This window comes from Oculina patagonica, unplaced genomic scaffold (genome assembly GCF_052425735.1).
Source record: "Oculina patagonica isolate OP01 unplaced genomic scaffold, crgOcupat unplaced151, whole genome shotgun sequence".
Taxonomy (NCBI): Eukaryota; Metazoa; Cnidaria; class Anthozoa; order Scleractinia; family Oculinidae; genus Oculina; species Oculina patagonica.
Window position 1 is genome coordinate 1 of NW_027557530.1, and position 14,347 is coordinate 14,347.

Below are 14,347 nucleotides of genomic sequence, written 5' to 3' on the forward strand. Positions count from 1 at the left end.
ATTTATTGTAATTATTAATAATACCCTTTGCCATATATGATGGGTTTCCTAACTCGATGAACAAGGTAGAGGCAGCTGTACACCAGCTGATCGTCTCGGTGGTTGCGTCTGTGTTTGCTACTGTTTGCACTCCTGGATCTTGGCGGTTCACACCTACAGTCAGAATGGCAAGACAATGTTTGAGCTGAGAAACCAACACTGGGAGGTTCTACGAATATCAGCAACATGCCTAGCAGAACCGCACAATCAAATTCAGTATTCATCCGTCTATTTCTTTTTGGTGTTTGAAATGCCAAAGCATAACACCACAGAGGTCTATAGTGCATGTTTGAGGCTCTCGGTATACCTATTAATGCAGAGTCTAACAGGAACATAGGCTTTAACATGCTTTAAGTCTGCGGCAGTGGCTACAAAACTAAACTAAACTAAGTTGTTAAAAGCTGACTAACCTTAAGACGATTTTCTCTGTCTCCAGATTCCACATGATCACTTCTCCACTAGTTGTTCCAGCAAAGAGCAAAGGCGATACAAGTTCCAGGCAGGTCACTTCACAATGCGAGAGGACATGCTCCTGAAGAGTACGGTACAGAAAAAAAAGTTTACACTGATGCTAAAAGGCAACTAGAACTACAATCACAACTGTTTAGTGACTGATAATTCGCGAATTGAACTGTTGATTAGTGACTACTGACCGGCAACAAGCTCTCAGATCGTTATGGCCTGGCAAAACGAGGAAACATGTTTCCGAGCACATTCGTAGCGCGCGCATGTTTCCAAGTTTTGCCAAACGGGAAGCATTGTTTCCAGCGCCAACTTTTGTTTCCAAGAAGCAAAGTTTGCTTCTGCTACACCGCAGAAACATTCCGTGTTTTCGCGCGGCATGGAAACATGGCAAATCGAGAAAACAATTATGGAAACATGTTTCCGAATTTCCTCGTTTTGCCGGACCTTTATGGAATGGTACTGCATAAGAAGGAAGTGGAAACAACTCGCACTGAATGGGAAACGCCAGGTTGTAAGAAAAACAGCTGTGCGAGAACATGCCCTGCAAGCTTTCTCGCGAATTTTTAGCTTCACCCTCATAATTTCATGCACTGAACTGGGGAAACATTTGCTGATAGCGTTGAGTGAGTTGTTAAAGGCTTACTTCATTGCTTGATTTGACCCTCCTGGGTTTCTCCAATGGTTGGAAGGGGAGCTCTGGAAATGAATGGTGTTTGTTCGTCTGGAAAAATCAAGCATAGACGGTTACTGGGGAATACATACACACGTGGACTGCTCATTTAAAGTCACTTAATGCACACAGAGGAATTAACTAAGTTCTCTAAGGGATGGACCATCATTTTTTTGGAGAGGGGATCAAAATTTGTTAAAGACAAACAAGTTTTTTAATTTTCATTTTTTTTAGCTGCATCTTCCTGCAGACAATGTTTTTTTATGTCTGCAAACAATTTATTTGGGCTTTTTTTTGCTTTTGCAAACAATTTTTTTCCAGGATTTTTGATTCCCCCCCCCCCCCCCCCAAAAAAAAAGGTCCGTCCCTAAATATAACCAAAGAGTTTAGATGATTCAGATTCCAGCACTAAAGCTTTAACCATTTGGTATCATGAATAAGAACCTGTTATACCAACTGCAACGATAAGAATTGAATGATAATTTGTTCCATTTTGGGTTTTTCTTGGTGAGAAAGGCCTATGGGTATGATGGGACAAAACCCTAAAATGATAATTTTGTTTCCTGCACTTGTAATGAATATATTTACCTTTCTCAATGCGTAAGGGTACTGGTGGGATATAGAGATCACTTAAAACCTTCAGTTCAATCAGAGTTGCTACTTCAGCTGGATCCTGTGGAACAGTCAAGAGAAGAGGAAACTTCAACAACAACAACAACATATGTATGGGACGCGCGAAAGGCGGGGGGCGGCGATCTCGCGCCCTTTTAATACGCGTGCTTGGAAACTACACAGACGCCTGCTATACAGGCTAACAACAACATGTAACAACAGAAAACAACAACAAAATCAACCACTTTCCACCTCCCACCAAAAGAATGAGCCCACACAAACAAAGAAAAAAAATAACAAGAGGTCTGATTTTAGTTTTCAGAACGTTTAGAGTTTGGCAATGTTTATTATAACATAGCTAGCAGAGCCGCGCAATCAAATTCAGTATACGTAAGCGTGCTCAAAATCCCGATGGAGCACGCTGATGACGTAATCGACGAGTGAAAATCCCACTGAGTAAAGCTCATACGCTGTGTTTTGCGAAAGAGATGACATCTTATCTTCGGAATATGAAAAGTGAATCCTTTCAATATTTTCCAAGGATACGAGCTCCAAGGTAAGCTTTTTCTTATTACGAGACGGAGAGCGAAAGAGAAAATAAATTCGATCTTGCCGTCAAAGTTGTTTGTGTGCTTTTCTTCATTCAAACAACAACTAACGTGCGAGTCTCGAAGGACGAAAATCATTTTTTTACGGCCCTAACGTGAAATAGTGGGCCAGCCATGAATGACAACAGCTCGATGGCAATAAAAACTAGCTGCCTGACGAAAGTTTTCACGTTTTAAGCATTACACCAAAGCGTTTACGGCTCTGTTGTGATTTTGCCGCTTGGGAAAAATCGGGCCCTTCATTCAACTACCGTTTTCAAAAATAAATGTTTATTTGCATCAATAACAAATAAAATCGATCCACAAAAATACTTAAACTTAGCATGGAAACGAATTCTTTGACTCGTTTAACCCTTGGAATCTGTTCGGCTGTTCGAGGTTGTTTTTGTTTTAATTTTCTTCCACTCGGGAGTAAACATTTTAATTTTAAGCTTAATTCAGCGAAAACTAACCTCAGAATCGGAAATATTTATGAAATCATGAAAGCCTTTGGAAAGGTAGAAATAAATAACCTCAGAATCAACAGCAGTATTTGCTGTTTTCGTCATTTTTTCCCTTCGCTCTGCCACCGTATAAACTTAGTCAATTTATCAGCCATTTGACAAAAACTGCTCCAATCGTGTAAACTTGTACATGTGTAATTTATTGCTCGACCGCTAAGTTTATGTTCTCACACTGTACAACAGTTTTTTTTCCCGCGGCCGGTTTTGATGCACAATTCCACCGGCAATGTTATAAAACAATTGGTTCATGCTTTTAGCTGTGCTCTATCGAGTTATGGAGCACTTGGGAAGTTTAGAGAGCACTTAAGAAGCTAGAGTTGCCTCTTACGCTTCTTTTGTGCTCTCCAAACTTCCCGCGTGCTCCATAACTCGATGGAGCACGCTAAAGCATGAACCAATTGTCAAGTATTCTTGTGTAAATTGAATTCTAACCTCCATGATCCTTATCTTGTTTCCCCATGAGGAGACCAGTAGGCACCTCTTGTTGTACATGGTGTGGTAAGCCAGCCCAGTTATCGTGTCTTCATGACGCTTTTTGGTGTGTTCATCTGGATACTTCTTGTAAAGCTGCCCACTGCCAAAATCCCACACTTTAATAGAACCTGATTCAAAACAAAAAATATATGTGTAACATACCTCTAATATACGTACTGTAAGAGAAAAAAATGCAAGAGTGAACCACAAAATTCAGGTTTGTGGACTTTTGCACACATGTACAGTAGTTCTTCATTTTAATTGAAAACATCAAGGAGTTTGCTGCTAACAATTAACAACTTGTATGTATTATGTACAAGGGAAATCTGTTGTACAGTTACAGCATAATTGTGTAGCAGTGAGATCTTTTTGTGTAATGTCCTCAACAAAATGCAGAGAGGAGCAAAGGGTTAGGTGTACACTGATAGTATGTGCAGTATGTGCCATTACTAAAATTTAGTACTAATTGTAAAAATATAATAAGTCATTCAATTTTGTAGAGATCCAGTAATCTTAAGTTAGGATTATAATATTACTAACCATTGTAGGCTCCTGTGGCCAGCCTGTAGCCTGAGCTGTCAACTGTCATGGCTGTGATCTCAGTGGATGAACCATGGGCGTCGGTTACCTGATAGACAAACTGACCTGTCTCCATTTCCCAAACCTGCACAAAAAAGAGTCTTGTTAAAATGCAAAGCTTTGATGATTATTTGTTGATTTTACTTGAAGTTGTGAATACCCTAGGAAAAAATACAACATGAATGTGCAGCCCTGGTACATTGTCTGTTTTTGCTGCATGGCAACAATATTAAATATGACTTGCAATTTTTTTGCATTGTACAACTGTGTGCTAAGGAAGCCAATGACTTGTTATATAAGAAATGGTTCCTGTCATGTGCATATATTAACTATAATTGCAGCTTTTACAAATAATGTTATATATTTACTAGGTCTTCTCCTCTTTTTTAATTGGAAATAATGCATGCACGATGTCAACTGAACAAAGGCACTAAATTTTGGTACAGTGGAACCCCGTTAATACGGACACAAAGAGGACAGGCCAAATTGTCCGTATTAACGGGGTGTCCATATTAAGCAGGGTCTCGGAAAAAAAGTCACGGATATATGTTTTATCGACACAAAGACAAAGGCAAACGTTTTTAGCGCAACAAAACGTTGTGTATTGTACTGTAACTGAAACAAATACCAACTGTGAACTCTCCGACTATAAAAATTTATAGTTTTTACGAAAACCTTACGACCTAGTCATACACTCGGACTATACTTTGTCTTTAATAAACTCAACAGTGGATTATTTAAAAATATCGCAACTTTACTTTATACTCTTGAAACAAAATGCATTCAACAGCAACGAAACGTTTTCTATAAAGTTATAACTGAAACTCTGACCGTAACCGTTCTTAAACTCTGCAAACTCATTTGAAATAGTTGGTAACTTTACTTTGCTCGGACGTTTTTAGCTTGCGACACAAGCGATAGCCGCAGCAAAAGACAAAGAAAGTGAAACTTTTAAGCTTCTCTTTGTAATAAAATCGTTTTAACTCTTTGAATTATGTCATTATTTGACCAGGGCCCAATGTCTTCAAGTTAGCAAATAATCGCGGCAATATAAATTGACAGTGCACAGATAAACAGTGTCCGTAAAGCGGGGTTGACAATGTATAAGAGTTTGTCACTCGGGACACGGAAAAGTGTCTGTTGTCAGTATTAACCGGTGTCCGTATTGAGCGGGTTAATTTAAGACAAAATGTATGAGGTTTTCGTCAGGACCATCAAAACTGCCGGTAATACGGGGGTGTCCGTATTAAGCGGGTGTCCTTAAAGCGGGGTTCCACTGTAATACGTTGTGTTACATGTACTCATATCAGGAACCACTGGAGCATATACATGGTTAACATGTTGTGTAGTTAACATTAGCCTAGTGGGGCATAGGACAAACAAAAAGTTGGCGAGTGTACCAGCTCAGTGCAGTCTGGGTATACTTGGATTTTAATTTTTTTTGCCCAATACTACACGAGGGAGCCTGTATGCAAGCTAGGCTCATGTTAATTGAACTTAAAGGGAATTTTGGTCTAATGAAAATAATACCTTGATAATTCCTTCAGTACAGCCACTGATGACCTGGTTCATGTGGGAATTATACAGCAGCTGAAAAATAAAGGATTACAGGGTCATTACAACCTGCTGCCTCTTGCAAATCTTCAAGCGTGCACATTGTATGAGAGAAAAAGGAATCTACAGAATACAAATCTAACCTGGCATATGGGTCTGTCATGAGTGTGAGGCACTTGAAGTGAGTCTTGAATGGCTCTTGTGAGTGGCCAGGTGTCAATCACACTGCAACCTACAAATCGATGATTGCATAGAAATCAAATAAAACCATGAAAACCACACCTGTGCAGCAGAGTGGCAGCTTTAATTTATTGTTCCTTCTATTTTTCTCCCAAAAGATTAAGTAGCCATTCATGTCAGACCTTGCAAGAGCTGCTACTTGCCCCAACAAGCATGCAATGTCAGTTTGCACAATAGCACATTTGCACAATGTCGTCATTTGACTACAACTACCAGAATTCCTTTCGCTTTTCATTTGTTATTTAAATTTTGAATCGGCAGTGGGGTTTGAAAAACAATTGCTCTAATTAGAATGATAAAAAGAAAATGCGAAGGATTCTGGTAGTTGTAGTCAAATGATGTCATCATGCAAATCGCCTATTGGACAGACAGACAGACAGACAGACAGATGGCTGACGTGAACTGCCTCAATGAATATTGACTGACTGACCGACTAACTAACAGACAGATGGACAGATGGATGCTCTAATGAAACATTACACACAGTGTTAAGTGCTGCTGTAACAACTTAGTTAAGTAATTCTGCCTTACAATGCCAATCAGATCTTTATACCTGTAATAAGTCTGTCATGCTTAGCATCAAAAAGCATGCAAGAGATGCGCTTCTCCCCTGGCCTCACTTCATTGTCTGTAAACACCTTAAAAGGGGAAAAAAGGATTCATTTTTCCTTGTAAAAAATATGATGTGTCTCAGACTCACAAAACTTGTTTGGACACATTAAAAATTAGTAAAAACATTACACTTATACAACTGAAGTCTGCAAAAGTACTTGTTAAGACTTTAATCTGCGTACCTGTAAACATGACAGAGTCTGGATGTCCCACACCCTAAACACCTGAGAGAAAGAGAAGAATATGAGACTGATCAATGCACTCATAATGTCACTGATATACAAAAGCTGGTGACAAGAACTGATAATGTTCTGTTTTATTATTCAAAACAGATTTGAAGTAGTCAAGCAATAAGATCAGTCATTTACTAACTAAAGGCATCAATACAGGGATCCCTGCCATGTCAAGGCGACGCTTGCATGCCCTTGCGAACCCCAGAGCTGTGCCGGCAGGAGCCTTGTGCTCCTGCCAGGTTTAAACATGCCGGATTGTTCTGCAGGAGAGGGATCAGACAAAACAAGCATCCCAGCCCTGCAGGTTGGAGGTTGGGCGTGGGGCCAGCATCCCCACCCTGTAAAAACTCTGATTTGCTGCCAAAACATCAACTAATCTTTTAAGGTAACCAGTTCTGGGAAGGGAAAGGCCCCCTTCGGAGAAGAATTGGATGCTACGTGGTGAAAGTGGCAAGGATACCGCAGGGCCAAGGCCATTTCTATCTCCTAGGACGATCTCTAAGATATTTTAAACCAGAGATCAAGTCCATGGGCAAGAGCTGGTACCAGCTAGAGAGGGATGCACAGGGCAGGAGGCTATGGCGAGAGACTGTTGATGGCCTTTGCTCCTGAAAAGGAGTGAAGGGCTACTACTACCTGTAAAGAACACACTATAGACAAATAAGACAAGCCATTTCAAAGTAGCGATTTAACTACCGGTACATGTAATTTGAAAAATACCTAACAATTGAAAGCAGAATGTGCAATGTTGTAGAACAGTTAAGTCAAGGGAGCCAAGTTTCATGGGGGTATAAAAAATCTTAACAGCATAAATTCTTACCCTTGCTGTTGATAAGCTGATTAGTTGCTGGTCCTTTTCATTTACAGCAATGTCGACAATTGTGAAGAGATGGCCCAGGAGCTTTCCTGTAAATGAACATGCAGTACATTGTGTATTTCCTAATTTAGACTACTAATTAAAAATACTGAGAAAAAGGAAGCACTCAAATCATGCACATTGTAGCTACTGTATGTAAAGCCTGGGCTAAACGATCAAACATCATGTTGGAAGAGCATGTCAGACCCTTTATCTGCCTCTTTCAACATTGCATTTAAATGGTTTCCCATGTTGAACATTTTTATTCAACATTTTGCTTCACAAGCAAATGTTTGATCATTTAGCCACCTCTGCAAACAAAGCAAGCCCAAGCAGGAAAAGCAACCAATCAGAAACCACATTTATGTGAAGTTTCAGCAGAAATATGCACAAAGCGTTATGTGGGCTCACTTTGTTCGATGTTTGATCAAACACTCTTTGCTTATTTGGCAACCCCATGTTGTGTGCAACGAACACGACGTCAGATGAAAATGTTTAATCGCTAACCCGGGGCATAACTCTCAAGGCTGACCATAGACAAGCACTGGATCCGAAGTCAACAAAAAGTATGGGGAAGATGTAAAGAGAGAGAAATCATAAAATAGAGGATGTGGTAGCAAGTGGTAGACCACGGCATTCTCAGAACCAACATTAAACGAAATGTATGTGACCACGAAATAATCATTTTCAAGAAGTTTACCTGTTGGCCTTGTGAAGATGAGTGGATGCCACACCCTGATAACCTTGTCTGCACCTGGTAAATAAACAGTTCAACAGGTAGCATTTCTATATTAAATTGCACATGCATTTAAGCATTTAAACCAACATCATTCTCTAATACCATCCACTAGTCAGAGTAACAGCATGTTACCAACTGATGATTAGTCCCATTGGGAGGGGGAGCTCTTATAATAAAAAAGTGATAGGGGTTGGTTGTCAAAAATTTGGAAAAATCAAATCAAATAAGGTACCAGAATCCATGGAGGCCTGGTATTTATGATACAATGGCAGGATAGATATCAGAAATATCATTTACCAGCTGTAATGATGACATTGGCCTTTGTGCAGTAGTCAAAACAGTTTACTCCTTTTGGAACAGCAAGCTCCCTTACTGGGCTGAAAATCAAATGTATGCAAATTACATGTAGGCTACCGGTATTTAAGTTTTACACAGAGCTAACATCATTAGTTACTAATAATAAAGGAGGTGAGTGGCCTAGTGACACTACATTATGTACATGTAATAGAGGTTCTGGGTTCAAACCCTTATCCCTGCCACCAGGCTTTTTGCCAGATCTGCATGCAGGTGTCCTGTGGATGTCCCGGGGGGGGGGCACTCCCCTATATGGCCTATACGGTCCTGAACAGGGTATATAATTTCAAGCTCCTCTGTCCTAAACAGGGCCTGAAGCTGTCCTAGACAGGGTATGTCTGCAAGACTGTCGTCCATGTATTTACATTTTTTCGCTTTCGCTTCGATAAAAAGCATTATTTTATTTGGTGGGATAGATGTTTTTGCATTTCAATGCTTCAAACATCGCGTATGGGACACAATCACAATAAAGCGTAAATGATTGTTGATGTTGACCTTTGTCCTAAATAGAATCTTAGAATAGGGGGTGTTGTCCTACACAGGGTAGGCATTTTAAGTTTTTATTGTCCTAAACAGGGTCAGGGTTTCAAACCTTCAGCGGCACCCCTATACCTAAACTTAGGTCAAGTACCCCCCCCCCCCCCGGGTGGATGTCCACTTTTTAGAAAAAATGACTTACACCAACTGCAGTATTAAGAGTATTTCTTTAGCAAGTCTGGAAATCTTTAAATAAAGTTTGCACTCACAACTGCAAAAATGCATTTTACATGCTTCAATTTTGACCTCAGATCAGTCCTAAAGGTGGAGGTACGTCTTATAGAAATGTTTGGTTGCCCATTTTTCAAATCCTGACTAAAAGCCTGCCTGCCGCTAGCTGGATTTGTGTTTGGTGGCCCTATGTGCTCTGTAGATAGCCCCAGTGTCAACTGGGGTTTTTGACTATTTGATATTTAATTTTGTTTCATATACACAAACTCACAACCTTGTAGCATTAAACACAAACCAGCCCTGTATAAGTTAGTTGCATTGCTTGACTTTTTCAATTTTAAAAAACAAATTATTTCACCTGTTATCCAAGACTCTTTCAATGCTCCCCAAGATAAATGAATAACTGCTGCTTGGTGAACAAGATCCAAACATCTCCAGTTGAGGAAAATACTTGAGCTAAAGGAAATAATAAGGATCACTTTTAGCTTTTTCCTTTTAATACTTGAAGAAATATTGCTAAACATTTACAACAGGAAATTATTAGGGGAACCATGCTGGGTTATAACTGATAAGGTTAAGAACCCAGCAAGCTTTATTCATCAATTGAAGGCTTAAGCGCAAGAAACGCACTTTGTGTTTTGGCCAAATTGAAAATTGTCACAAACAACTCCAAATTTCGCACGCAAGTTCGTTTACATGTGCTCAACACTGCCCTGTATTTAATTTTGCTGGTCTTTCCTTCGTTTTCGAAAAATAACACATGCAAAAAGACAAGGTTTTTGCTTGCGCGGCGTCTTTTGACTTTTCTTTTACAAACCTTTTGTTTCTCAAGACGATGAAGTCAGCTAAATTTTTAGGGTTACAGTCCTAGCCCTAACGCAAAAGGTAACCCCAAGGCCGTAGGGTCGGGATTAGAGTTTCAGATTAGGGTTACAGACTTAGCCCTAACGCAAAAGCCTAGCCCTAACGCAAAAAAAAAAAAAAAAAAAGTTTAACACTAACCCCAAGGGATTAGGGAGTTAAGCCGTTTCAAGTTAAGTTTAGGATCAGAGTCAGCCTCAACCTTTTATAGATCGCGCTTTTAATGCAGTAAGCTTTCACGCCAGTTTGCTTGCAGCTAGCTTTTTCTGCAGTCTGTTTGCAGTTATCTAGTTTTTGTTGTTTCGGGCAAGACTATTTTACTCTGTTACCGTTAGCTGTAATTTGCCGAGGTGAAAGTGAAATAAAGACTGATTGTTGATTGAATACGTTTGCTCGTGTTGTCACATTATAATATTTTTGCTTTCAGTTGAGTGCCGCCGGCTTGCTCTCACTTCTATCTCCACTCCTTACATCATCACACATCTACAAAATCCCGCGAAAACAAGATAAACTTATGAGGTTTTCGTTCGCACGAATCGATAGATTGATTGATGAATATTTAATGAGACACAGAAAATATTTTGCGAAGGGAAGGTGCCCTGGGGAACATATAAACCAGGCCACTTCTCGGCAACTTTGTCGCGGCAGAACCCAAGCGGACCCTGTAAAACTCGTGTTGACGAAGTTCCCGGCAAGAAACCTCTTGTTTTAGACTCTCTGTGCGGCCAGGCTCCAAACTACCTTGTTTGCAACGTTTTTTCCAAAGCGCTTAACAGCGCTGTTGTACAAAACAAAGGCAGAAACATCACTCAGTTCTTCGAGCGATGCTGTAAACTTACGGGTATTCAGACTTAATGATGTCCTTCAACCACCTGGCAGCCGCACTTACGATAAAACTAACCAAGGGCTTCAAATGATTTTCAGGAACAAACGGCCATTTTTTTTTCTCTCTTTCCTCTCACGTGACACCTATCAGGTGACATCGCGTCACAATGTGTTATCCAGTCCTTTTCGTAAAGCGAATTCTCAAAATGGTGGCTAGCAACTAAAAGCCTGACACGTTTTTCAACCTCCCCGGACAGTTAAATAACGCTAGAAGGAAAGATTTACACACGATGTGTCGAAAAACTCATGCTGCTGGCTGACTGCGGAGAACGTAAGCTTTGCAAAACGCCTTTGTTCTTTGCATACGTAATTTCTAAAAAACGAAGCTAGGTTCAGCGAATTTGAATACAGATCAATGTTAAGCACACGTAAACGAACTTGCGTGCGAAATTTGGAGTTGTTTGTGACATTTTTTTAATTTGGCCAAAACACAAAGTGCGTTTCTTGCGCTTACGCCTTCAATTATTTGGGGATTAGGTTCAAGGTCATATGCCATTTCAAGGAACTGAAGGCAAGGGAAGTGGAAGGGGGGTCTCTCTACACTTTCTGCAGCTGAAACGTGTACATTTTTGTAGTACATGTGTATGTGAAATTGTGATTGGTACAACACATTTGTTTTTATCTTGATGCAGGATTCAGCCTTGATTTGTCATTTCAGTTTGACAGAGCATTTTGCATTGCTTTCAGTAGTTAGAGTCAGTACTGAGCTGCTATGATTCACCTTACACTTGATCTGATAAGACATCCTTGATGTACATATATCCCACTTGACATTCTATTCCTTCAGCAGGAAAATAAGGTCAATCTTGCAAATAGCCCATTTCAGGGTTGCCCCCCCCCCCCCCCGCTGTAGGCTGTAGTATACATGTACATGTAGTTTAATCATCATACTTAAGGTCCATCACAGTTGTACAGTAACACACATAATATGCAAAAGATGTACATGTATGCCAAACCTTTATCACCCAGTCATCATGGAATTTTCTTCTTTGTATTGCACTATAGAGAAAAAATGTTTCCAAATCAGTAAATGTAGCCATGGCCAGGGATCATACACCAAATTTGATAGAAAACTTTAATGCACACATGCACCCAATGAAGGCATTTAGTGTGTTGTTAAATGGTACTTACTAGCTTAGCTTGCTAGGTTCAATAGTGACAATCTGAGAATCTGTTTTTCCTGCAGTTGAGTTCTTCATATGAAGGTCCTTTGAAGACACTGTCATCATGTTCACATACCCTGATTTTAAAGCAAAGAAAATAAAGTAAAGCATTACAACTTGCTGTAGTTTTCAGAAGTTTAGCTTGGAATGAAATCAAGCAAACAATGTGTGCCAATGTCACTGTCTCTATCTCAACAAAGTTTTTGATTAATTTGCAAAAGAGGACGGCAAATAAAAGTGAATGTAGAACTACAATCAGTGCCGAAAAGTGATGCTCAAGACATTCAGCACTTTTTAAGTACCTTGGACAAATTTTACCCATCACCCCCCAAAACAATGTTGGATTTACTATCTGCAAGACTTGCCTCGTTTGTGTACCAGATTGAAAAGGGGGGAGGGGGAGTGGTTCACAAGCAGCGCTGGATTTAACGTGGGAAAGGGGAGTGTTAAATTTAGTATTCGTTTCAGCCAACTCATTGTAGCAACTAGCAGCATTTTGGTAAGGGAATTGCTGAATTCCATTTTTTTTTTCTAGTTTCAAATAAGTCAGCATAGAAAAACTACAGGGATGTAGCTAAGAAACACTAAACCAGCTTGTTAACAAGCCCAGCTGGCTTTTCTGGCCTTGGCAGCTCTAAACGTTTACCAACATGTAAGTCTTTATTTTTACATGAAATTTCAGCCAGATTTAAGTTCTCTTTCAGCCAGTGAAATTAGCCAACAGCTGGCCCTTAGTGACATCCCTGAAAATACCTACCCTCATCATCTCCAAACAGTATTGTGTCTTCATTCATTGATTCTGTCTTCCATGGAATGTAGATCATACACTGCGGGGAGTTTTCCATTGGCTTGATTTGGTAAATGGTCTTACAAGGCAAAATAAAGTGATGTAAGCTTTATTTATTGTTCAAATTATTTATTAACTAAATAACTAGAAAGAATAGAAAATTGATCAGAAGCACACACATTTTCAATTACTAACCAATTGCTTCCTCTTTGCTCTATAGTCCCATAAAGATAATGCTCTTTCAGATGTAACCTGGGACAAGTCAACACAACTCTATTAAATCACTATTTCTGGTTAAATTTGACACAAGCTATTAGCTTAACACATACAGCATCATTTGAACATTTTACTGTCGGGATGTTCTACTTCAAGAGGGCTGTAAGTTTAAATGATATCTGTACTTACAGGTGGAATTTAGAAGTTATAAATTATGAAAATTAACAAATATGAACAACTCATGCTTGAGCTTGAATTTGATGTGACATGCACTGTAGCTACGGTTCTGAATAAAGTACAGTGTGTACACAGTGAAAATATTTTATCTAGGACAATCAACAAAACTACATGGTTGCTGCTAAATGGTGACTTACTGCTATTCTCCTGAGACTTGGCAAAAAGCCGCAACCTGTCACCCATGATGATTCCTTACAGAAGAAAAACAAAAAAATGTATAAACAAGTCAATGTATGGTGAAAGTACAGTCAAACCTCTCTGTATGGACACCTCTCTAATACGGCCACCTCTCTATTACCGGGTAAGTACAATCTCTGAAATCCAAACAAAATTCTCATATATTTCTTTAGAAAAAAACGTATATAATACGGACAACGGAAACTAAACCTCTGTCCCAGGAAACAGATTCATATAAACTTGACCTATTTATTACGGACACTCCAATGATCAGGTGATGATATTTTGTGTTCGTAATGCAATTTTCCAAAAACGACGCAATGCTTTATTTATCTTAGACGTTTTCGGATTTGTGCTTAGAGTTAATTTTTTACAAGCAGCATTGTGTTGCTGAACATTTTGAGTTACTAAATACTTTAAGCTGTCAATGAAGTCAAAAGTAATGTCATAGTGGTGACTTCGTTAATACGGACACCTCTCTAATACGGACATATTGCTCTGTCCCTTCTATGTCTGTATTAGAGAGGTTCAACTGTATTTACATTTTTCCTGCACAGGGAAGATAGATTACTCCCAGAGCCAATCAAACTTATGCTATTATAATGTTTATTTTACATACACTGTATCAAATGACAGCTGCAATACAAGTGGCATGATTTGTAATATCACTCTGTGGAACTTTTTCATAAGGGTATAGAAAGCGACAGTTACTGTAATGTTAGCAGGATGTTACAAGTCATACAGTAGTAGCAGTGTCCCTCTCAGCTGACTGCCA

At 39.4% G+C, this 14,347-nt stretch overlaps 1 protein-coding gene across 1 annotated transcript; it reads right to left on the reverse strand.

The window, feature by feature from the left end:
• Positions 1-24: 24 nt before the first annotated feature.
• LOC144639938 (WD repeat-containing protein 64-like) lies at positions 25-13,598 on the reverse strand (the record flags this gene model as incomplete). The annotated part of the gene is given in 20 exon segments (XM_078499203.1): positions 25-153; positions 450-571; positions 1,148-1,165; positions 1,167-1,225; positions 1,763-1,847; positions 3,330-3,499; positions 3,912-4,035; positions 5,481-5,540; positions 5,648-5,736; positions 6,298-6,382; positions 6,539-6,580; positions 7,410-7,495; positions 8,146-8,199; positions 8,482-8,561; positions 9,605-9,702; positions 11,949-11,991; positions 12,124-12,232; positions 12,913-13,021; positions 13,138-13,194; positions 13,533-13,598. Coding segments are annotated over 20 exon segments (1,685 nt in total), but the record flags the coding sequence as incomplete, so codon positions are not given.
• Positions 13,599-14,347: the final 749 nt, after the last annotated feature.